Source organism: Schistocerca cancellata, chromosome 4 (assembly GCF_023864275.1).
Source record: "Schistocerca cancellata isolate TAMUIC-IGC-003103 chromosome 4, iqSchCanc2.1, whole genome shotgun sequence".
Classification (NCBI taxonomy): domain Eukaryota; kingdom Metazoa; phylum Arthropoda; class Insecta; order Orthoptera; family Acrididae; genus Schistocerca; species Schistocerca cancellata.
This window is the reverse complement of record NC_064629.1, coordinates 298,933,871-298,958,674: the sequence shown is the minus strand read 5'-3', so window position 1 is coordinate 298,958,674 and position 24,804 is coordinate 298,933,871. Positions and strand designations below refer to the sequence as shown.

General features: G+C 44.8%; 1 protein-coding gene across 1 annotated transcript in view; it reads right to left on the bottom strand.

The window, feature by feature from the left end:
- LOC126184178 (tachykinin-like peptides receptor 86C) overlaps window positions 1-24,804 on the bottom strand; it is a 290,420-nt gene that overhangs the window by 66,235 nt on the left and 199,381 nt on the right. The window contains exon 4 of the mRNA XM_049926546.1: window positions 19,568-19,718. Coding sequence (XP_049782503.1) covers window positions 19,568-19,718 — 151 coding nt within the window. The remainder of the gene's footprint in view (window positions 1-19,567; window positions 19,719-24,804) is intronic.

The window sequence follows — 24,804 nt, the reverse complement described above, 5'->3', positions numbered from 1 at the left end:
CTTATCTCAGATATGGGATATGACGCTACCCGCGCTACCACCAATACTTTAATAATTATCTGAGTACAGACTTCTGGTACTCTCCCCACAGTTGGGGTGCGTCGTGTATCAGACGTTAACCTTATGTGCATTGCAATTTTACGAAATGGACCGGAAGAAGTGACAGAACCATATGAAACCCTTCTTTGTGTAGACGTGCCCGGGCCTAAACTTTTAATATTGTGGTGGTATTGTCTTCGTGTCAGTCTTGGCTACGATAATGCGTTCACTATGTTGTTCATTCTTATTTCCTTATTTATTATTAGACCTACCTTTGAATTACCCACATTTGATTTTTTATTGATAACCTTGTACTCACTTATCCAGAAGTCCACCTTAGCATGCAACGAACTTCTACAACTTTCTCTATTTATGGGTTCAGCATGTCCATTTTCCTTTTTAAATTCCCAGTCCAACCTACCAGGTTAACTTTTCACTCTCTAACCGGTAGGATGCCAGATTTTCAGCTCCTGTTGTAGATTTCCTCCAGAGTAGACTCCGCCAAGAACTTTCGAATGGTGGACTAAATGGCTCTGAGCACTATGGGACTTAACATCTATGGTCATCAGTCCCCTAGGACTTAGAACTACTTAAACCTAACTAACCTAAGGACATCACACACATCCATGCCCGAGGCAGGATTCGAACCTGCGACCGTAGCAGTCGAATGGTGGACTATTTTAACCCTTTATTTACCATCGGGCCTCACAGTCCCGTCCGTGAGGTTCAATATCTTCTCTGTTAGTAACCATACACTTTGTTTTAATTAAATTTTGTGAATTTTCCTAATTTCTCAAGTTAGTCATAATACCAGAAGAAATTATAAAAATTTACCTGTGGCTTTCCGTAAAATGGGTTGGTACACTTTTCCTCCCTTACAGGCCTCGCAGTCATGTTACGGAGAAGAGGACTACGAGATGAGGAGATAAGGGAATTACTGGAGCAGTCTTCTGATTCTCAAAACCCAATTATTGACTGTGAATCTGTCAATGACGATGATAATGAGGTAATGTCGCTGAAAACACAGAACTACAGGAAGATAATGACAATGGAGAATCTCTTTAGGAAGATGGAGAAGAACAATGTAGCGCAAATTCTGTTGAGTAGGACTTTCTGTTTTCCCTCTATGGGAATGATATGTGGTCTACAGCTTCTCGAGCTGGAATTTCTGGCAGGGAGAAAAAAAGGGTGTATTGAAAGAAGATCAGGGACCCACAAATTATTCGATTAGGTACTGTGGGAATCAGGAATATTCTGTTATGTGGTTCTTTCACGTACCCTTCATTAACAAAGTGTGTATGTGGACCAACAAGGAAGGTAGAATCGTTTATGAGAACTGGGTGGATATACATATGCATGAAATGAAAACGTTTGTTGGTGTTCTGATCCTAAATGGAGTTTACAAGTCAAAAACTATCGATAACAGTCAGCTTTGGAGGTTGAGAATGGCGAACTCTGTTCAATGAAATTATGTCTTGAAACAGCTTCCATGCTACTCTGAGGGTGTTGCGCTTTGGCCGTGCAGCAGTCCGACGCGAACACGGGTCAAATAACTAGTTCGAACCAGTCAGAGAAATTTTTAAGATGTGGGAAATTACCCTTAGTGGTATCTACATTCCATGATTGTGCATGACCGTGTATGAACAGTTGGTCACATGTCCATATCGCTGCCCATTTCGACACTACATCCCATCAAACCGTGGTAGATACGGAATAAAGCTGTGGGCAATTTGTGACAGTGCTGCAAGCTACTGCTGGAAGAGTAAAGTGTATTTGGGGGAGAGGGAAGATACAAGAGTCGTGTGACTTGGAGAAAATATGTTGTGAAAATCCTGGTGATTGAACTTGAAATGTATGGACGTGCTACTACTCGTGATAATTTGCTTACGTCTATCGATGTAGTTTACTATTCGTTGTCAAAAGATATGACACTAGACGATACTATTCGAAAAAAAAGTGAACTGCCTGCCGATTTTATTACACCTAAAGGACGTGAAGTATACTCTACATTATTTGATTTTCAACCAGACGTGGTTATAGTATTTTATGTTCCTAAGAAAAACAAAGTTGTTACCGTCCTTAGCTTTCTTCATGGCCAACACACGATGTCATAATCAGTATTAAAGAAGCCTGAAGTTGTAACAATATACAGTACTACAAGGGGCGGCGTTGACATCATGGACCAGAAGACGTGATGCTACAGTGTGAAGAGGAAAACAAGGCGCTGGTTATTGGTGGCTTTCTTCAACATGATTGATGTAACTATAATGGATGCATGCATTTGGATGATGCTGGATACCAATAAAAAAAATTAGACATCGGACTTCTATCATCAATCTTGGAAAGCAACCAGCAGGGTAAAGGATTCAATGAATTGATTAGTAGCATCAAACCCGTATGCTCGGAATATTCTACTATTGTCTGTAGATTCTGCTCAAATTTGTATAAAATTGTGCTTTTAAATTGTAAACTTTAAATAAATGAAATTATTTTACAGGCACATCACTTCTCTGCAATTCACACCCAAGTGCTACATAGAGGGTTCACAGAACCATTTTCAGAATATTTTTAGATCGTTTCACTGTCGAATAGCACATGGAAAAAATGAAGAACTATATGTTTCCGTGGGAGTTCTGATATCTCTTGATTTATTATGACGGCATTTTCTGCCTATGTAGGCGAGAGTCAACAAAATATCGTTTGGAGGAGAAAGTTAGTGGCTGAAGTTTTTAAAATGATCTCGTTACATATTCTAATGACTGGTCCCGTATCATATCCATTACATTCTCCCCTCTGTTTCAGGTCAATACCAAATGAGCTACTCATATTTTAACCTTTTTCTATGTGAATCATTAATCATTTCCAGCAAGGATGCCACAACTTACACCGGAAAGGCAATGGAATAGTAAGGAGAATAGTCTAGGAACGATATCTAAGGGGTTATAAGGCGATATCAAAATAAATTTGAGTTGTTCAAAAGTTATATACATTATGGATAGAGGAATGTCGTATAAGAAATTAATTTGGGGCAGAGTCTTACTATGGTTGCTTAAAGAAGCTTATGTTGTAGCTACCGTCAACGATTCGATAGTAGGCTAACATCTGATTCCTTTCAACTCATATACAACAGCACATATTGTGTTTCTCCCCAGGTTGTTGGAGGACATCAAACTTCTTCTTTGCGCACGTGTAATTTGCAACATGAAGGAATTCCAGTTCTATTTCCATATTTTATTCGTCAACATCTACTCTGGTGAGAAAAACTAAAGGACGAAAGTAACTCTCACATGACGTGTCACTGCCAAGTAACACAGTTGGATGACACATGGACCATACATAGAAAGAAACTTGAAGAGGATAGTCAGTTTACTTTCCATTTAATTTTGTGGACTTCTCACGCTCTGCAGTGTGTCTTCTCTCCTCCTACGTTTTATCGCTTTTCCATTCCAGGGAGATATGTCACGCTGGGAACCGAATTGGATGTATTTTATTTTCATTTATTTTACGCCTATCATTGAGCACACAATGTACCTGTAACCACCTGTCGTAAACATGAATCGATACAACTAAATTGACTTGGACTTTCTTGGTTTAGCTGTGCGGCAGTGGTCTGGGAGAGCAGTTAAGATTTCAAAGTTGGCTTGAAGCGCCAATGGGGTGAGGAGTCGGAGCGTTATTCGCGTCGGTGTTCGTTGGTTGGTTGTTTCGGGGAAGGAGACCAGACAGCGAGGTCATCGGTCTCATCGGATTAGGGAAGGACGGGGAAGGAAGTCGGCCGTGCCCTTTGAAAGGAACCATCCCGGCATTTGCCTGGAGTGATTTAGGGAAATCACGGAAAACCTAAATCAAGATGGCCGGACGCGGGGTTGAACCGCCGTCCTCCCGAACGCGAGTCCAGTGTCTAACCACTGCGCCACCCCGCTCGGTTCGGTGTTCGTAACGGGCTCTCTTGCAATTGGATCTTTCAAACTGACGCACCAGACAAGCGTTCATTCATATTTGTGACCTTCAACCGATGGACAGTTTTGAGTAGTCGCAAACAGCCTTCGTCTCTTCTGTCCTGTGATTGAAGGAGATACATGGCACCACTAAAGTACTTACGATGTTTTTTTGTCAGTTCGCCGCTTCCCAGTTTTTCAGTCTCTATACCTGGAGGAAAGGCAGATTGGTTTTAGAACAGCTGTTATCAGGTCGCTGGTGAGTCGAGACGCATAAGAGTCGCTGTGCTGTTAATGAGTGTGTTGTGCTGCTTCTGTGCGCTCTCAGATGGCGATTTTGGAAGGCAGCTAGCTCAAGCACTAAGACATAGGAACTTTCTGTAAATTTAAAATAATTCACTAGAAGCGCTATGGGTTTTCTGCCCGTGTTAATTTTGCTATCGTTTCAGAAGAATCAGATGAGGCTGAACTTGTTTTTTATTTGGCCATGATTCGCCTCATGCATCGTGATGCTGATAATGTTCATGTTTGCTTTTCGCTGCGAGGCACAAGCAGGTTTTGACGACTCAGTTTCGGATAACAAATGATCAATATTAACTTCGGAAATTTTGTATGTTCATGTTGCGCTCCTGACCCAGCTCAACCCCTGCTGAATAATTATGATTTATACAGTTTGTTCTTTTGCTCGTGTTTTATGCGTGTTCCATGTTTAAATTCGCGAGTAGACCCATTTTGTAAGTAAATGTATTTTATTCGTCAATTTAGTTCGTTAAACGTTTCGTCAGTGTGCACACCAGCACGACATCCTTCCTCCTATGATCACTAACCTCATGCGCTCTGTAAGGAAAAGTTACTAGGAAACAGAAAGCAAAGTTCAGTCCCTGACCGGACGATCAGAAGTTTTGTAATCAGACGTCCATTGTGTGTTTCTCTCTGTCATTGTCTCCTGTGTAACGGCCACAGCCCCTTCGTTCTGTCGTACTACAATAGTCCCCTCTCACTGTAACTGTCTCCCTTTTGCCCTCTTTTACTGGTAATATCTCATTCCTTTCTTCCTACTGCTGCTCTCTCTTATCACTGTCACTTTCTCTCTCTTCCTCGTTGTCATTGTCATATGCCCCGTCTCTCGTTATCACTGGCTGTCATCCACTTCACTTTCTCTTTCTTTTTATTCTCCCTCTTCCCTTTGCGCTGTGTCCTTCACTCTTTTCAAATCATTGCGATTGTGTCCCGCTCTTTCTCTCACATTGCCACTGACTTCCTCGCTCTTTCTGTAACACCACCGCTGTCTCCTACCTTCAGTATTTATTACTTTTCCGTCTCTTTGCCACTGACTTCTTCTTCTATCTCAATATACAAAAGCGCGAATACACTCTCCTGCCAAAGTATTTGGCAAATTTTTTATAGGTGTCGGGGAAAGCAGCTGATACCGTACTTTTCAGTCGGTCTTTTAAATAAAGACCAACATATTCGCGGTTTTCTTTTTGTGCTCTTTTCTGCTGGTTACCCTCTTTGCCTACTGCAACAGGTTCCTATGAAAAGAGATGTATTGGTCAATAAAATTTAGGTAGTTTGCTTAAGTGACATTTAAATAATACAAAACTAATTTTACGTCTCAGACTGAATTTTACGTGCAAAAAAACTTTTGTATGTGCTTCAGTAGTACAACATGGAGTTCCCAGCCGATACCGGAGACACTTTATAGAATATTTCTCCGTTCCACGTCATTTTAGAAACTACATTTTCGTCTCACACCAAAAATGAGGTGTATGTTTGACGTGTACAAGTAGGGTAATTTTGAACCTCTGTCTCTCGGAAACGCATAAAGATATGCAGAAACTTTTCAAGTTTTTTCGAGATAGGTACCACTGGAATACACTGCAAAAATTACTGCCGTTTACTGTGCATAGCCGTCTAGGAATACGCAGCTGGGATTTTGGGATCCAAAAATCAAATTTTTGAGGTGTTTCTCGTTAACAGATAAAGATTTTTTAAAATGGGGTCTGTCTCTTCCAGATAAATACCCAAGGATTATATCGTTAAAATTTGAGAAATATACTGCAGTTATTTATTATATAGATTTCGCCTCATACTGGATTCTATGTGTAGAAGTAGGGTAAACTTGAATCTGTATTTTTGAAACGGATAAAAATATCAAGAAAATTTTCAAGGTTGTTCAATATCGAGATTTTAGGAATGAATTGTAAAAATCTCAGCCATTCACTGTGCACAGGCGTCCTGATATCCTCGTCTTGGTTTTGGTCCGTTGGTGATAGCGAAAGTATAGTAAAAAGGATCTTTTTTGGGTTTTCGGAGAACCGTTCATGGAATAATGATGCGTCCGTAGTTCCCATCACGTCCACCGTAGCCCACATCAAATTCAAAAAGAGCTTACGTTTTTTTTTTTATTTACCAAAGCAGGGTGAAGTTTCATACATTGTCCATGTACTATAGGATAGGATCACCAAGACGATTCTTCTATTGGGTATACGAATGGACCCTTGTCCAAGGGCTATCCAAAACACTTGACCCCACCTTTTTACCGCCAATAGAACCTAAGGTTTGAGCACCAGAAAATCCCGTTTATATGCATGGTGTTTTGGAACATATTAGATACTCATGGTGTCGATTGAATACCGATAACAAGATTGTGGCTACGAAAAGAACCTTTTATGGGGTGGAAGTTCCCCCACCAAAGAATCAAATACCAACGTTTAGACGTGTTGTAAAGTCAGTAAACAGTGTTAATATGCTACTCGTAAATGCCATTGTCTGAATAGTGATCTAGCCACAGCGCTCTACTTCATGGAACAAATGGATAGCTATGCCCTTCCGCGAGCTGGCATCCGCTACCCAGAACTCTTTCTCAAGGTCTAGGTGACCTATTACAGGTGCAGTAATCAATGCTTGCTTTAGGGTCACGAACGCTCGCTGTGCTCCCTCATCCCATGACCAAGCAGTGTTTTTCCCCGTGAACTGGCCGGTCTGAAGTCAATAAACAGTGTGCATCCCGCCTCTCGCTATATGACGGTACATAAAGGATCAAGGCGCAATGTCGAACATGATTGGTTTGGTGGTCCAGGTGTTACGGTGAGGAGAGGCATAATATTGCATGGACGTAGTGATCTCCAAATCTTTGAGTACGTTACACTCACCATTTAACGTTATTGTTGTACTTAAATCCTTCCCCATGTGCGTCTTTTGAGGAATGCATTCGGCCGTAGCTTCATTTTTATGAATCGCAATGCATGACTGCATCGAAATGAGCAAATGTGGGAGCTCTTCAAACGAAAGGATACTGGGCGAGGAAAATGGTCTGTTCGTTCCATGTCTTAAAACCCATCGAGCACCTGTGGGGCGCGTTGGTGAGACGTACTGCAGCATGTCCACATGCACCAACGACTATCCAGCAGCTGTCAACATCCTTGGTGGAGGAAGGGAACCCCTGACCACATGAACTCCTTACCCATCTCGTGGCGCACATGAGAGAACGTTGCATAAGATGCATTACCGTTCTTTCTATGTGTGGTCCACGTTTCATAGATCTAGGTTACTTGGTAGTGCAACGTTCATCGTGCTAAGGGTACTTCCATCTTTAAGTTTTGCACGCCAATCTGCTTCGAACATTCCATGAAATATATGTAGGAGACTCCTGGTCATGAGCAGCTGATACACCTGATCTGATCGAACTTGGTTTGTCCATACGGGATCATGTGAAATAGACTTCTGTACGGAACACAATTCGAGACTGTAGAGGATCTCCAAGAAACAATTTTCTCTTGTCATAACATTTTTCGAACATAACCGGGGGAGTACAAACAGACTTGTGCACGACGATGTCATGATTGCATAGAAACTGGGTGTCGTTACAGTGAAAAATTGTGAATGTATCATCTTATGCAAGTGATACTTATAAAGCAATTAATTAGGAAAGCAATTCATCTACTCTCCTGCACCATCGCTGAAAGCTTGTACTGCAATAACGGAAACACTGCACTGGCTTACGCCGAGTGTCTGCTTTAAGATGGTATGATATTGCAGTGTCTGTGTTCTTCAGAAGTGCGATGCATTGTTCTTTCAGACATGCATACTTGTTCAAAGTAACATTATTTTTTACATGAATGCGTGGTATCTGTTCTTTCGAACATGTCCGAAAGGACAGGCACCACGTAATATTCACATCTGTGATACATATTATGTAAAGTTAAGGCGGTTGGGGGGAAGGGGAGGGGGAGGTAAAAGGAAAAGGAAGGAACTGATGATATCAGCTGAATCGGAACTTTTATGCGGAATCAGCGGTGAGAAGTGAAAATGTGTTCCGGACCAGGACCCGATCACTGCGCCATCCGGGCACATTGTTTATCGCAAATGTATGGGCTATCTCGGCACGCTCCCCGGCCGATTCACGCTTCCACCTACCGCTACCTACCGACAGTCTCCGTCCACGTCCACCATGCTCGGTAACTTTCGATTCCCGCTGGTTCCTAACGATAGTATACATCCGAAATGAAGGTTGAGGCTTCATCGGCCATCGAGGCGAATAATAACATTAATGCGTGGTGTCTGTTCTTTCGGACATATCCGAAGTAATTACATCACGTCCAATAAAACTCTCGAGACCACCAATACTTTCCTTAGAACCACAACGAACGATAGCCACAGTAATCCAACCACACCCATGTGAAGCAGCATCATTCTTCGTAAACTTAAAGTTGAGGACCCTAGCTACAAAAACATTCTGCGACACATAAGGCTTACAGTTACTTTTATTTGTCAGTTTATTTATAAACGGTGCTGCATGAGCGCCTACTCCTTCAATAACTACAATCGCGTGAGTCGTTCAGTGCAGTTTCCTGTGCAGTATCCCGATCCAGACTGGCAGCGCGCGCTCACATCATACGCTATGTACAGCCTCGCGCGACCACAGAACAAACGTATCACTACCGCCACATCCAATTTCAGCCTGCAGTCTCCCCCGGCTGCAAGCAAATCTGGTGCCGCCGTGGGGGTTACCGTACATAGGCAACCCGCATCACGCGCCTACGTCCTGCAGCTCGATTCGCTGAGATGCAGTGGAATGGGAGTGTGAGCCGGCCGGGGAGCGCGCTGTGATATTCCGTCCATCCGCGATAATTAATGTGCCAGGATGGCGTAGTAGTTAACACAACTGCTTAATAAGCAGGAGATCCTGGGCTCGGGTCTCGATCACTCGTCGACACTGATTCCGCATGAAGACCCAATGCAGCTGATACCGTCAGTGCCTCCTCTTTTTCCCCTCTCCATATTCAGTTTACACAATATCGTATTTATCTGTCGATACCAGGCAGCGACTTTCAATTAAAACGGCCCTCCGCAGTGCGAGAACTACGTAATATGACACATGGAAGTTTGGGTCCAGGCGTAAGTCGGGCAGTGATAGCGTAGGCGGCATCTGCCTTTGGCAGGGAAGCTGCTAGGTCACTCTGTCTACGACCCTGCCTCGGTATTGCGCAAGCGGTGTTGTTAAGTGCCTCAACCATATTCGTGCACTAAGCTAAGACAGAAGAAGAATGAGCTATTCATACCGCAAAGCGACAATGAAGTCCTGTTTCTCGAACGAGTATGTAACACTGATGGCATTAGAAATAAAACAATTGCTGCGAGATTATAATGATCGTGTCGGCATTCATCTTTCAGTCGTAAGAATTGTGGTGTACGTGAAGATGGTCAGTGACACGGCTTACTACGCTGTACTTTTTGCTACGCGAGATGGTCTTAAATTTCGACATATGGACGGACATACAATTAATGTGCAAGTGGAACATGCGGAGTTCAGTCAGAGAACTATTCGGATCTTAGAATTACCCTTTGAGGTTCCTACGAAGCTGGTAGTTACTGCGATGAGCACCTAAGGGAAAGTGATTATCCATAGGGCTGAAAAATGAGTGCACCTTATAACGTACCCCGTTCTTAACTGGGTGAAACAGATCCATATTAAGCCTTCGAAACATGACCCGTCGGTAGCTGTCGTGCCATCTTTATCTGTGACGGTCAACCGAAGTTGCAGCTGGCTGCAGCATCGAATTACCTAGTTACAATCAGGGGAGCAGTACGCGATGACTACCCTATCTGCCCCCCACTGACGTACGTCAAAGCTCTTCAAGTCGACCACCACTCATCGACTGCGGTGACGTCTTTACCAGGACCATTGTTGCCTCTGGAGCAGCAGCAGAACAACATGGAAGAAACGAAGACGTAGACTGAGCCCCTTCCAGTTACACCTTCATCGAAAGACGATGACACAGGCTACGGGGATGGAAGTCGCCTCCATGGTTGTGCCAACTGAAGCTTCCGTCCCCGACAGTCAGGACATTCAGGCGTTCGGACAGTGACAGTCACTTGTGCTAACAAAGGTATCCTAAACGGAGAAAGGAACGCCAGCAGGCTCCGACGGATTCCTGTAGGATGCTGTCTCAGGAAGAAGATGAACCAAACAGCAGTCATAGACGTCCACTCCGCCCCCCGGTGGGGCGACAATGGCGACTCACAAACAGAGCGAAATGCATTTGGATGTAGGAAAGCAGCAGAAACCAACCATGATCCCACAACAGATGTAACACTGACCGCTATCAACAGAGTGCCACAAGCCATGTGACGACTGTGGCAGCTGCAGCCAAGATGCTCCTCGAATTCTGACTGGTGTAGGACTTTTTTTGGGGGGGGGGGGGAGGGGGGAGCTAGTGCTGATGGAGGAACCATTCTGAAATAGCGTATCACTTCCTGCCTGTGTGAGTGCTTGTGGTATCACCATTCAGAAGCAATTTTGTCAGATAGGCACTATTAATCTCAACACAATCAGCACATGGGTCAAGGTTCAGATGTTCCATGACATGTTGAGTGCGGCTGACCTCGACGTTGCCCTCCTGCAAGAACTTGCCTTGATCTGCTCTCAGCTATCAATAGGTACGACATGTATGGTTAAGGGATGCAAGGCAGCCTTACTGCTGAAGGAAGGTGTTGAGGTGAACAACGTGATCTACCTCCCATCAGTTTGGAGCCTTGCCATCACTTTTTGGGGCGTCAGGATCATCAACGTATATGCTCCGTCTGGTAGTGATAAACGAAAAATGGTTCAAATGGCTCGGAGCACTATGGGACTTAACATCTATGGTCATCAGTCCCCTAGAACTTAGAACTACTTAAACCTAACTAACCTAAGGACATCACACAACACCCAGTCATCATGAGGCAGAGAAAATCCCTGACCCCGCCGGGAATCGAACCCGGGAACCCGTGCGTGGGAAGCGAGAACGCTACCGCACGACCACGAGCTGCGGACGATAAACGAAAACAATGGGCCCAGTTGTAAATGAAAGGGGTAGCGCCTTAATTTGGGGACATTACGACGACAGTGTCACTCGACGTGACTTCAGCTGCGTCTTATCCCCGAAGAGCCAAATGCCACACTTCACCACATGCGCAGAACTGAACCAGTTGGTAAGTGAACTGCACCTCACAGATACCGGGAGACGCATACACGGCGACTGGTAACTATTCACTTATGTCAGCAGCCACTCGGTGAGCCCTCTTTGACTGTGTCTACATTGCCCCGAGACTTACGGCAGCGACGCTCCATGTGGAGCTATGGCCGACGGCGTTCTCCAATCATGTTGCTTATATCTGCACTCTGTCCTTACCCCGGCAGAAGTTATGGTGTGTACTAGGCTTATGAGAAGTGGATGTTGCACTCCTCACGGAACAAGAGTGCTGCATTTGATAACACAGAAATAGAGGGAATATAAAAGGCGCCTGCCATCATATCCGTCCACATGTAGGTGGCTCGAATGCGCCAAGCCCGCCGTCTTAAGCACAATGATCAAGTAAGGATGCAAACAATGCGCTGCACCACCAAACAGCGCAGTACTATTTCATACTTTTGTGGGAGATCCTCGCCCAAACGACGTCTGATGCACGTCAGGTGGAATGATGGCGGATAAAGGCGAGGATCGTCATGCTCACTTGACGCCATATTGAGGGCACACTCGTACGTGAGCGTTGTTAGGATTGAATCGGAGACGACCCACCATCCATGTACAGTATCATCAGTGAAAAACATTGGTGCCCGATAAAGTTCGTACATGCCGTCGACATGCCGAACGGCCGACGCCCGATGGCCCAGAAGGATGTCTGCAGATACTATTTTGGAACACCACCGGCGGTTGTAAGAAGCAGAGGATTTTGACGCCTCATCGACGGACGACGTTCTCCATTCGCTGACTGGTGTTCTCGACAGAGAGGCTGCGGCTACGTTAACAGACTAGACCACGACCGATGACATTGAAGATGCTGTTCTTAAAGGGGCTGCTAACAAATCATCGTGCCGGGAAGTTTTCTCGATAGAGTTCTACCGTGCATTCAACGACCTTATTGCTCCTCACTGGGTAACAATGTACCAGGAACTAATGACGTCCGGCGTCCCCCTACCACCTACATTTGTCCGCTACGGTCGCAGGTTCGAAACCTGCTTCGGGCATTGATGTGAGTGATGTCCTTAGGTTAGTTAGGTTTAAGTAGTTCTAAGTTCTAGGGGACTGATGACCTCAGAAGTTAAGTCCCATAGGGCTCAGAGCCATTTTTTTAAATTTGTCGAAGGCCTTCTTCTCCCGATCCTCAAGCCGTCGGGCGGCAGAGGCCTTAAACATTTTAGCCCTTTCACTATGCGTAACAGTGACTTCTAACTCTTTACCCGTGTTATAACCTCTCGCATTCAGTGTGTCGTGCCCCGAATTGTTTCCTTGAAACTGGGTGATAACAGTAATACATACGGCGCTCGGAGATCATAGGGACGACATTGCCCTGGCAGAGGCTTGTCGCCTGAGCAGAGCTTTAGTGTCACTGAACTTCAAGAACACCGTTGATAGGGTGAATCATGATCACTTTGGGGAGGTGTTGCGACGCATGGCCTTCTCCCCGGCCTTCACCTACTTTGTCATTCGTCTACTCTGAGGTGCTACGTCACAAGTGATGATCAATGGACACATGGTAGATTCAATTTCCATCTCCAGATCGGTACGGCAGGAATGCCGCAATAGTGGTTCTGTACGCCATCGCCCTCAGGCCACTGTTACATGGGCTGCGATGCCGGCTGACGCGAACTGCGATGATAGGTCATGCTTTTATCTTCCCAGCGTACACGGACGACCTGGTTCATCCGGTGCGATCGGGTGACGAGATGCGAATAACGCTGGTATCGACTGCCAGATACGGAGCTGCAGCGGGCAGCCGTATGAATTTAACGAAGTCAGGAGAAATGGTAACACACAGCAGTCTCCTGGAAGGAAGTGTGGGTACATTCCGATTACAAGATACACTAAAATGTTTGGTGACTGTCTTTACACGCGCCATCAGGCGGACGGCGGTGATTAACTATACCCAACTTCTTCAAGGAATATGCACGACGTTCGGAGGCAATCTACTCCGGACATTCGGCATGATTCAAAGCGTTGCTTATGTCTACGTTCACTTGGTGGCCAGAATATCCCGCTTGGTTACCATTTCACCGATGCCGTAGATAATGGCACACAGGCTGATGACAGCGTTAGCGAGAGTCTTACACTAAAAACTTTATACGATACACTCACTGTACCTACCAGCGACGGCGGCATAAGTCTCTTCAATGTCTAAGTACGAGTGACGGTCCTCTATCGCAGTACGATGATGAAACTGTGGGCACAACATCAGCACAGCTCCACATGCATTCTGATCGAATTACAGGTGGGACCACCTGACTGTCGCCCACTGCAGTGGCGCATATATATACGTCGCTCTTCTACACCAAGACATTTTTCGTTGACTACAGTTACATTCACGCCGATCTCCCACGCACCAGGGCCCCTCCGGCGAGTGATATCTACCGTCTAATAACGTGGGGATATAACCGGAGTGTGATGTAACGCCAACGTTCGATTGCTTGGTCAGAGGTCTGGCGTTAAGTACGCCACCCCCTTTTCTCTATTCGAACGCCAGTACGATCTGGTATCTGGTGATCAATCCCAAAGTATAACGTGGCAACGTGCGACTCTCTGCTTAGCCGGCAGTATGGAATTCCTATCTTCGACGAAGGTTTGGCAGTTGATAAGAAAAATGCTTGACCTACTTCTTCCAACAGTCCCGCAGGCAATGGAGCCACAGACCCTTTTATTTCCGGAAGAGACGTTTTCCCTCTCAGTAAGACTAATGCCGTTACATGGATCGAAAGCATGTCGATATCTTATCTCCTCCACGACAATGCCGTGAGCATTCTTGATATCTGACTCTTCTACAGAAACGCTTTACTCCTCTTCAGCTTCACCTGGGCTATCGGTGGTTCTATTCCAAATTCTTGAGCGGTGTGCTCTTGGAGTAATCCCGTAGCTAGTGTGTGCCGCGCATGAGAAGGTATCTTCTTAGTGAATTCTGGTTCTCACCACAGGAAGAGTGACAGGGACATACGGCATTATAATTCGAGACGACGCGCCCAGATCTCGTCTGCATGGCAAGGTTAAAATGGCTCTGAGCACTATGGTACTTAACATCTGAGTCCATCAGTCCTCTAGAACTTAGAACTACTTAAACCTAACCAACCTAAGGACATCACACACTTCCATGCCTGAGGCAGGATTCGAACCTGCGACCGTAGCGGTCGCGCGGTTCCAGACCTTTTGGTTTATTACGCAGGGAGAGCTGTTTATTACTGTTTTTCATAATAGTACAATATTAGGTTTTTGTTTTCTTACCACAAGGAGCTAGTTGTGCAACATAACGTTGATGTGTTTCTTCTTTTCGGTCCCGGGCAGAAACTGTTTCTCTTTCCTTCAGTTGGCTACTTATTTGTGCATCAAATCGCTGGGTCACATGTTCGATTCTCGCTACACACTGCATTCTATTTTTAATTTATTAGCAAAATGAAATCTTAATAACAAATACTGAATCGTAGTTTTGTAATAAAAGTAACCTGTTTCATTTGTCGTTATTAATCACGTGAGAATGCTATCTGGTTGTCGGAAAGAAGAAAAAAAAGGAAAATTCATGGGTTCGAATAAAAAAACAATTGCGTTGCTGTCAGGGTTTCTCCGAGCCATAATCCGTAGGCAGCGGTCATCCACTACAGCAGTAGCCCTTGGGCGGCCTGAGCGAGGCATGTCATCGACAGTTCCTGTCTCCCTGTATCTCATCCATGTCGGAACAACATCTCTTTGGTTCACTCCGAGACACCTGAACACTTCCCTTTTTGAGAGCCCTTCCTAGCACAAAGTAACAATGCGGACGCAATCGAACTGTGGTATTGACCGTCTAGGTATGGCTGAACTACAGACAACACGCGTCTTGTACCTCCTTCCTCGTGGAATGACTGGATCTGATCGGCTGTCGGAACCCCTCCGTCTAATAGGAGCTGCTCATGCATGGTTGTTTACATCTTTGGGTTACTTTAGTGACACATCTAAACAGACAAAGGGACTGTTTCTGTGATACAGTATTCACAGTCAACGTCTATCTTCAGGAGTTCTGGGAACAGGAGTGAAGCAAAACTTTTTTTGATGTATGTAGTTGCGGTGGAGACTACGTCTCGGTTAGTGCAACACTATTCTGCCCTCTCAGATCCAGTTCTGACACAACGTCTCTCCTACTTTTCTAGCTATACTGAAGGCCAACTGCATACTCTGGTGGTGTACTCGGGGCAGAAATTATACCGCTCTCTGGCGCACAATTATAATGTGACAAGAAGACACAAAACTACGCACTCTCCGATGAGCAGTGAAAGATTCACTCTGGAAACAACGCCCAGGCTATGGGTAACCCATCATTCCGCGTCGTTCTTTCATCCGCGGACACTAGTCCAGAAGTTTGTGCAGGAGAGATTCTACATCGTTTGGGAAGCAGAACAGATGTACTGGAAGCAGGGAACCTGCAACAGCGGGTTACAAGTCGTGCGTAGGTAGCTCAGTCGGCGAGAGCATTTCCAGCGAATGAGAAGGATTCCGGTCCGATACACAGTTGTAAGGTTGCAGTAAGTTTCAAAATAGTGCACATTCTATTTCAGTCGAGAGACACACTGAAATAGGTGTCGTTCGGGTATACAAAATCCGTCCAAAACGTTCCGAGATAATATACCTGGCATATAAGCGGCATCAGCACAGTCACTACGGTGGCAGCTTTAACTGCAGACAATACATGAGGTGCTGCCGTGGCGTGTCAACGTTGTTGTGTCACAAATCGCAAAGGAGCAACATCTCCAAATCAAGCGTTCAATACATTCTCTAGAATGTTTTGAACAAAGAAAAGTGCGTGCAAAGATTTTCCAGCGCGACTTGACTGAAATGCAAAGCGCCGACAATTATTTTCTGGAAAAAATCATCACTGATGACGAGACATGGTGTAATCAATACGTACTTGCCACAAAACAATAAAGTGTGGATACTCACACTAATGGCAATGGGTTTGATGACATAACTGGTATTCAAGCCAATGTGGCGGGCGAGTTGAACAACTTCCAGAAGATGCATTCTCCTGACAATCTCATATGCTTGTATGCACATTCTGTGCGTTGAACTCAAATGGCAGGAGACTATACAGAATACATGAAGCATTAAGATCACCATCTTAATCAATATCTACGTTTTATTAACCCAATCTCTAAGGTTTTTGGACTGTGGGGACAGAAAGGTTCTCTAACAGAAAATCTTTCTCCATATCAACGAACATGAATTTCGTGAACGTCAGTGATGGAAAACCCCATTTCTTACTTCTCTCATGTGACAGACATTTAGTATTTCTTGTCTTCCTAACAGCATTCGCTTACTATGAAATGTACGCTGAAATGAGGTATCACGCGAAATGTCTTACTGTATAGGTGATTTACTCGTTGGGTGGAGGCAGCTTTTGATCCTGTATGGAGAGTCATCGACAGATGTAGAATTAACTTCCGTTGTGCCACAGGGAAATGTGTAGCGACGTTACCTCTTCATGTTGTATGTTATTGAACTTTCAGACAGTATTAACAGTAATGTCTGACTTTCTTGCAGACTATGGGCTATCTGTAATTAAATACTGCCTGAAGAGCTGCATAGGGATCCAGTCAGCATTTTTTAACATTTCAAGATGGTGAAAAGACTGATAACTTGCTAAAATGTTCAAAAAAATATAAAACTGTTCACCTCAAAAGATAAAAACCTGGCTTACTATGCCTACAATTTCCGTGAGTCGCAATTGAAATTGGCCAACTTTTAGAAATACCTGGGTCTAATAATTTGTAGAGAAATGGAACTGAACGACAACGCATGCTCAGTTGTAGGTAAAGCAGGTGGCAAACTTCTCTTCATTCATGGAAGCCCGGGGAAGTGCAGTCTGCGAAGGAGATTGTCTACGAAACCGTTCAACGACGCATCGTACAATTTTGATCAAGTGTGTGGAAACCGTATCAAATGAGACTAGCATGGGATACTGAACGAACTTCAAGGAGGTCAGCGCTAATGGTCACAGGTTTGTGTAACCCATGCGAGAGCGTCACAGAGATGCTGAAAAACTGGCCTAGTCGACTCTTGAAAATATAACTAACTATATCGAAATAGCCTACTAACAACGTATCGAGAAACAGCTTCAGTTAATGAATACAAGAACATATTACAGACCACTAAACATTATTTCCATAGGAATCCCGAACGCGAAAAAAAAATCAGACAAACTACAGAGGCACAGATCCATTCAAGCAATCATTCTGCGCAAGACCAAAACTCGAACCCATAATAACTGGTAAATGGAGAGTACTCTCCGCCAAGCACTTCACAGTGGTTTGCAGAATACTGATGTAGGTGCAGATGTGGGTACATTCTGAAATATTGTTTGATCAGGTGTACGAAGCCGCAAAGAGAAAGTGGAGCATCCGCTAGAGGAAGAGGGAAACGAAGGAGGCTGAAAGGGTATGTGATGTTATTTTGGTGATTAAAATATCTAGTAAAATTTGCAGAGAACTTGGCAGTATGAGCCCACTTATTACTACGACGCTGCACCCCGTCCAGCCTGATGCATGCACTGATTCTGTTGGGAAGGGTACTATAAAGCCGTTGTATCCTCTTCTGGTGCAAACTACCCCATAACTGTTATAACTGCTCATTGATAGCCTCGATAGTACCCCTGGGACGGAGTTGACGTCCGTGCTCATCTCACACATGTCCTATGGTAGACACATCTACGGATGTTGTTACTCACGGGGGTACCTCAGCATCACGACCATTGCCCTGCTGAAAAATGATGTCACGATATTGTCGCATGAGAGGTAATACACGAGGAGGTAGGATGTCCGTGACATGCCGTTGTACCGTGAGAGTTCTTTCAATCACTAAAATCTGTGGCCTGAAGTCATATCCGATGGCTCCCCACACCATGACATCAGGAACAATACCACTCCAAAACATTGGAAGAATGGGACCTTTCCGCAAGTCGCCACTGTACTCATATATGGTCATATGGGGTAGTGCGGAACCACGATCCACCACCAAGCACAGTGCAACGTCATTCATGCTTCCCGCTGTCTCACACGAATTCGCGGCATCTGTATCTCCTTCACAGTGATCACTCTACTACTGATGCAGTTCATGCCTCTTATATGCTCTATCAGGCGTCGTAACAACACTTAACAAGAATCAACCAATGCATTTTGTTGGTCGTTCTACCTGTCACAGATAACTGCTAGTATAATCATTTACATGTCCGCCAATGGTATTGACATGTAAAAAGTCTTACTGTCATACGACTATGTCTTCTGGATACTTGACTTTTTTGTCAGGCAGTGTAGAATTATGTTGCACGTCAGTTGTAATCTGTATTATAAGAAATGTGATTCTTTGAACAAACAGCAAGAAACAGCGAATTCTTTCTATGTAAGGGAACCTGGAGTAGTATTATGTTATTCACGGGCACATTCAATATGTCATTTAGCCGCAGTTCACGTAAAGGGTTCTGCAACCCTTCAAACACCAAAGCATCACGTGTTTCCATATTTACAAGGCGTTGCCTCCCCAGGACTGCATGGATCACAAGAAGTTGACAAAGGGTAGGACAAGCGCCACCAGAGGTCCTCTGTGCCAGGGGCCCATTTCCTCCGTCGTGTCACGTGTGCAGAACTGGATCGGCACAAATTCCTCCGCACCCCGGCTATATAGGGCGGCTCAAGCCAACACGTCGGATGTTCGCTCCACCGGAGCTCTGAGCCAATCCATGCTCCGGCTCTTAGCAGTCCATCAATCAGAGCCCGTTCGGAAGACACCGCAGCTGGACCTATGACTTTTCCAGTGATATCCCGACACGCACCTGTCGGCCAACTACGCCGAACGCTTAATCTCCGTCTTAGCGATTATCAGTAGCGTAGTCTCCACGTCCCACTATATCCATTCACTAAGTTCCAGGGGTATATCTAGCAGTGTCTGAGAAGTTGTGCTATTTTTTATTGAGAAGTGTTTTACCTGGTTATTAAATCTCTCTACTGTGATCGTAATAAACACTTGTTCTGGTTTACCTGTGTCTTACTATTTTTTATCAAGCACCTCCTGTGGGAGATATAGCAAACTATGCAGTACCTTCCTCTTGGAGCGGATGGCTTCCTGTTGACGCTCGGTGTTCTCGCCAATGGCGCGGTCGCCCCACAGCTGCCTGCCCATCAGCCCGTAGCAAACAGCCATCGACGTCACCGGAAGCAGATATGTCACGCACAGGAACACCACGTTGTACCTGCCACAAAAAAGTTTGCATCTTGTGAACAAAACTGTATCCAATATCGTAAAACACTTAATGATATTTCCGTTCTACCAACAGATTAGAAAACTTACTGAATCCATGGCCCAATATCTCTTAGAACGCGATTAAATGGTCACTCCGATTACATGGAATGTTGTGTTGCTGTAGCTATCATAGAATAATACTACTCCAGAGAATAAATGTGCAGGAACTGTCTCTTATTTTTCATCAGTGTTCGTCCAGCCCACGGTTGGGCAAACTTGCATCCGCGAGTGGCTGTATCTTGTTTCAGTGATCACGTTTGATGCTTATGGAGCATTTGCTGTCATAAGCATTCTAGTCAAACACAGCTAGCCTACACACTGATTGTGCCTGCTTGCTCGCCTCGGCGTGTGATAGGTTCGGTGGACAGTGGCGCACAAGCTTACTGTAATGTCTTTATGGATATGAAACTTCCCGGCAGATTAAACCTGCGTGCCTCATCGGGATTAGAATCCGGGACCTTTGCCTTTCGACCACAAGTGAAGTTTCTAAGGTAGAAGACAAAGTACTGGTTGAAGTACTGTTGTGAGGAGAGATCGTGAATTGAGCTTGAGTAGCTCAGTTGGTAACCACTTACTCGCGGAAAACAGTGGTCCTGGGTACGAGTCCACACAGTTTTAATCTGTCAGGAAGTTTCATACCAACGATCACTCCACTGCAGAGAAAAAAAATTATTCCTTCTGTATTTAATTGATGGCCATTTGGTCTAGCCTGTATACACATATCAGCGAATATTTAATAATAATAAAGTGAAAGATTTAACCCTCTAGCATTAATAATATTTCATAATGTTAACCAACACAATATTTGATTGAAATAAATGTTTATTGTAATCGATGAGCAATCAGTGGATGGTGGCCTCACAGCTAGTGAGGAAGCAAAATACACTCCTGGAAATTGAAATAAGAACACCGTGAATTCATTGTCCCAGGAAGGGGAAACTTTATTGACACATTCCTGGGGTCAGATACATCACATGATCACACTGACAGAACCACAGGCACATAGACACAGGCAACAGAGCATGCACAATGTCGGCACTAGTACAGTGTATATCCACCTTTCGCAGCAATGCAGGCTGCTATTCTCCCATGGAGACGATCGTAGAGATGCTGGATGTAGTCCTGTGGAACGGCTTGCCATGCCATTTCCACCTGGCGCCTCAGTTGGACCAGGGTTCGTGCTGGACGTGCAGACCGCGTGAGAGGACGCTTCATCCAGTCCCAAACATGCTCAATGGGGGACAGATCCGGAGATCTTGCTGGCCAGGGTAGTTGACTTACACCTTCTAGAGCACGTTGGGTGGCACAGGATACATGCGGACGTGCATTGTCCTGTTGGAACAGCAAGCTCCCTTGCCGGTCTAGGAATGGTAGAACGATGGGTTCGATGACGGTTTGGATGTACCGTGCACTATTCAGTGTCCCCTCGACGATCACCAGTGGTGTACGGCCAGTGTAGGAGATCGCTCCCCACACCATGGTGCCGGGTGTTGGCCCTGTGTGCCTCGGTCGTATGCAGTCCTGATTGTGGCGCTCACCTGCACGGCGCCAAACACGCATACGACCATCATTGGTACCAAGGCAGAAGCGACTCTCATCGCTGAAGACGACACGTCTCCAGTCGTCCCTCCATTCACGCCTGTCGCGACACCACTGGAGGCGGGCTGCACGATGTTGGGGCGTGAGCGGAAGACGGGCTAACGGTGTGCGGGACCGTAGCCCAGCTTCATGGAGACGGTTGCGAATGGTCCTCGCCGATACCCCAGGAGCAACAGTGTCCCTAATTTGCTGGGAAATGGCGGTGCGGTCCCCTACGGCACTGCGTAGGATCCTACGGTCTTGGCGTGCATCCGTGCGTCGCTGCGGTCCGGTCCCAGGTCGACGGGCACGTGCACCTTCCGCCGACCACTGGCGACAACATCGATGTACTGTGGAGACCTCACGCCCCATGTGTTGAGCAATTCGGCGATACGTCCACCCGGCCTCCCGCATGCCCACTATACGCCCTCGCTCAAAGTCCGTCAACTGCACATACGGTTCACGTCCACGCTGTCGCGGCATGCTACCAGTGTTAAAGACTGCGATGGAGCTCCGTATGCCACGGCAAACTGGCTGACACTGACGGCGGCGGTGCACAAATGCTGCGCAGCTAGCGCCATTCGACGGCCAACACCGCGGTTCCTGGTGTGTCCGCTGTGCCGTGCGTGTGATCATTGCTTGTACAGCCCTCTCGCAGTGTCCGGAGCAAGTATGGTGGGTCTGACACACCGGTGTCAATGTGTTCTTTTTTCCATTTCCAGGAGTGTAGTTAATAATCAAATAATAATGCAGTGCAGTGCAGTAAAAATGTGACACGTGGCAGTAGCTCCCCTTTTCATAGTATTAATCTATTGAAATGTGTGCAAAATATTCGAAATCCGGTAGTGCTACATCTGCACAACCTAAAATAATGGAATATCATCATCATTTTACATAATAGCTACGAAATAAACAACTGAGTCCGTCAAGCGGCTCAAATAACCACAACTGCAGCAATACCGTTCACGTTCGTGGATGCAGCTACTCGCACAGGTACAAAGTTAAAGTTAACACACACGTTCAGAATCCATCACTAGGACTGCCTTCAGAATATTTTAATTCACGTACAGGCCTATGAAATTAAGTATCAGCCCGAGATCACTCGAAATCACTTTAAGTACCGTATTTTTCCTGTGTGTTAGTTAAAAGTGTTAATTATGCGACCATCTTGCCACCGACAGTCTACCTCCAAAGTGTTGCTTCTCTAACTTAACGGAATCAGTGATCACCCGGGAAATGTCCCAAAAGCCACGAGCACACGGCCTTTCATTCTTTTATTTTCGCTGTGACACTACATACAAATAAATCCATGTTTTATGACTAGTATGATTTTAAATTAATGTTATTTAAGTACGTACACATTATATTAAAACAACTGCTATTATTGATGGTCGTTTTGCGACCTCTTCACACACTAAAAATGCAACGTAACTTTTAATATTCATCAAAATGTAAATGTGGCTCACAGATTCATCTCATATCACAACAGAAGTACGTTAAATAAATTTGTTAAACTAAAAGCGACCATTTGAAAGGTGGTGTCCTTCGTCCCTCTATTTGTTGGTGATTTTAGATTACATACAGCTTTTACCATTCATAATTAATCTTGATTTTATTAGTATCCATTTGAATAATCGATAGACTAGGTCCTACGTCTTAACTTAAACTGTAAACATTCATCACAAGAGATAGTAGAGAACCGATTTGGGTAAATCACACTCCTTTCATGTTAAGTGTAACCGGGGAAGGGTAATGGTATTGGCATATTTTCGGTATCTTTATTAAATTAAATCAGCACTAATTTTTCGTAGAGGTAAAAATAATTAAAATTTTACTGTCTGTGGTGATAGCTGACATTTCAAGCTTCAAACTTAAGGTGGTTGATAAATTTTAATTTCACTTGGTTAGTTTCCCCTCCATGGGGTGGGAATTATCTCCACGGACAAGTTGTTGGTTGTGTCTGCTCGCTTGTTCGTCTACTCAGCTGCCCGCTGCTGTTGGCCCCGTCCCTGATACTGTGAAAAGAAAGCCCTACAGATTTCTTCGACAGTAGATGGCAGTTCGTAATGGCACAACTTTCTTCCTGTAGCCACTGACTGTTGCTACCCTAAACAGCAACTTTTAAAACTACTATTTGAAAGCGGCTACCTTGAACAAAACAGAATTATTTACATGAAAATGTATTAGCAGCTGCGAATACGAACAACCATCAGCTGTATAAGAAAATGACAACAATGTAAATTTATTCCCGACCAGTACTCGAACCCGGATTTCCCGCTTTACGTGAGCGGTCGCCTATACCGTTTTTTTAATCGTTAAAGTGATTTGGTACTATCATGAATCTTCAGTGGCCCATAGTCAAATCATCATGTAATATAAGCAGCAAATAGGAAAAAAAAATTATGGTTGCAAATAAGTAAAACGAGAAAGGAAAAAAAAGGAGAAAGAAAGCAGAAGGACAACGAGATTGCCCGCATCTCGTGGTCGTGCGGTAGCGTTCTCGCTTCCCACGCCCGGGTTCCCGGGTTCGATTCCCGGCGGGGTCAGGGATTTTCTCTGCCTAGTGATGGCTGGGTGTTGTGTGCTGTCCTTAGGTTAGTTAGGTTTAAGTAGTTCTAAGTTCTAGGGGACTTATGACCACAGCAGTTGAGTCCCATAGTGCTCAGAGCCATTTTTTGACAACGAGATCAGATAATATTTGAAACAGCAAACTAAAAAAAATTTCAATCTGATTGCAAGGAATGTACACGCTAATGTGTATATATACCTCATCTATAAACATTTTACAATAGAACTGGAGCGATGCTGGGTCAAAACACAAAAACAAAACGAGTAGGTAAACCAAGTCGCTTATTCGTTGGAATCAAGTTATTTACTACCTTATACCAAGAGGACGCTACGCGCATCGGCAAAATCGGAAGCCTAATGTTGCACCAAACTGTCTTCCAAGTTGTTTGCGACGATTCTCATTCAACGAGGTTCGGGTAAGGGACTGCTTTCCAACGATTCTGTAGGAATTTCATGGAGAGGACGGTCCTCCATGAAATGTCAGCCCCTAAATATCTCATCGCAAGATAGAAGTCACGAATGTGTTGTAACTTATAATTTATGCGACCAACATCTGTAGGGCGGACACAGAGAAATAAACGAAACTTGAATGTGTGAGTTTCTTGAGTCATCGCCAGAACAGTACGACGCACATATAGCATCTGCGTTTCCTTCCGTGTATCAGCCAGGCCCATCCCCCCACGGGAACGAGGCTTCGTGACCACCTCATACCGTAAGCGAAAGATGTCTTTTCCATAAGAAACAACCACACAATGCTGTATTTTCATCGTCAAGGGAAGCGGATAAACTTGGGCCACGTAATAAGTTTCGCATAAGACATATGTATCCAGTATTCGAACTTTCTGGAGTAGAGTAAGAGAACGCGTTTCAGGTTCTAGTATCGCTCCCTA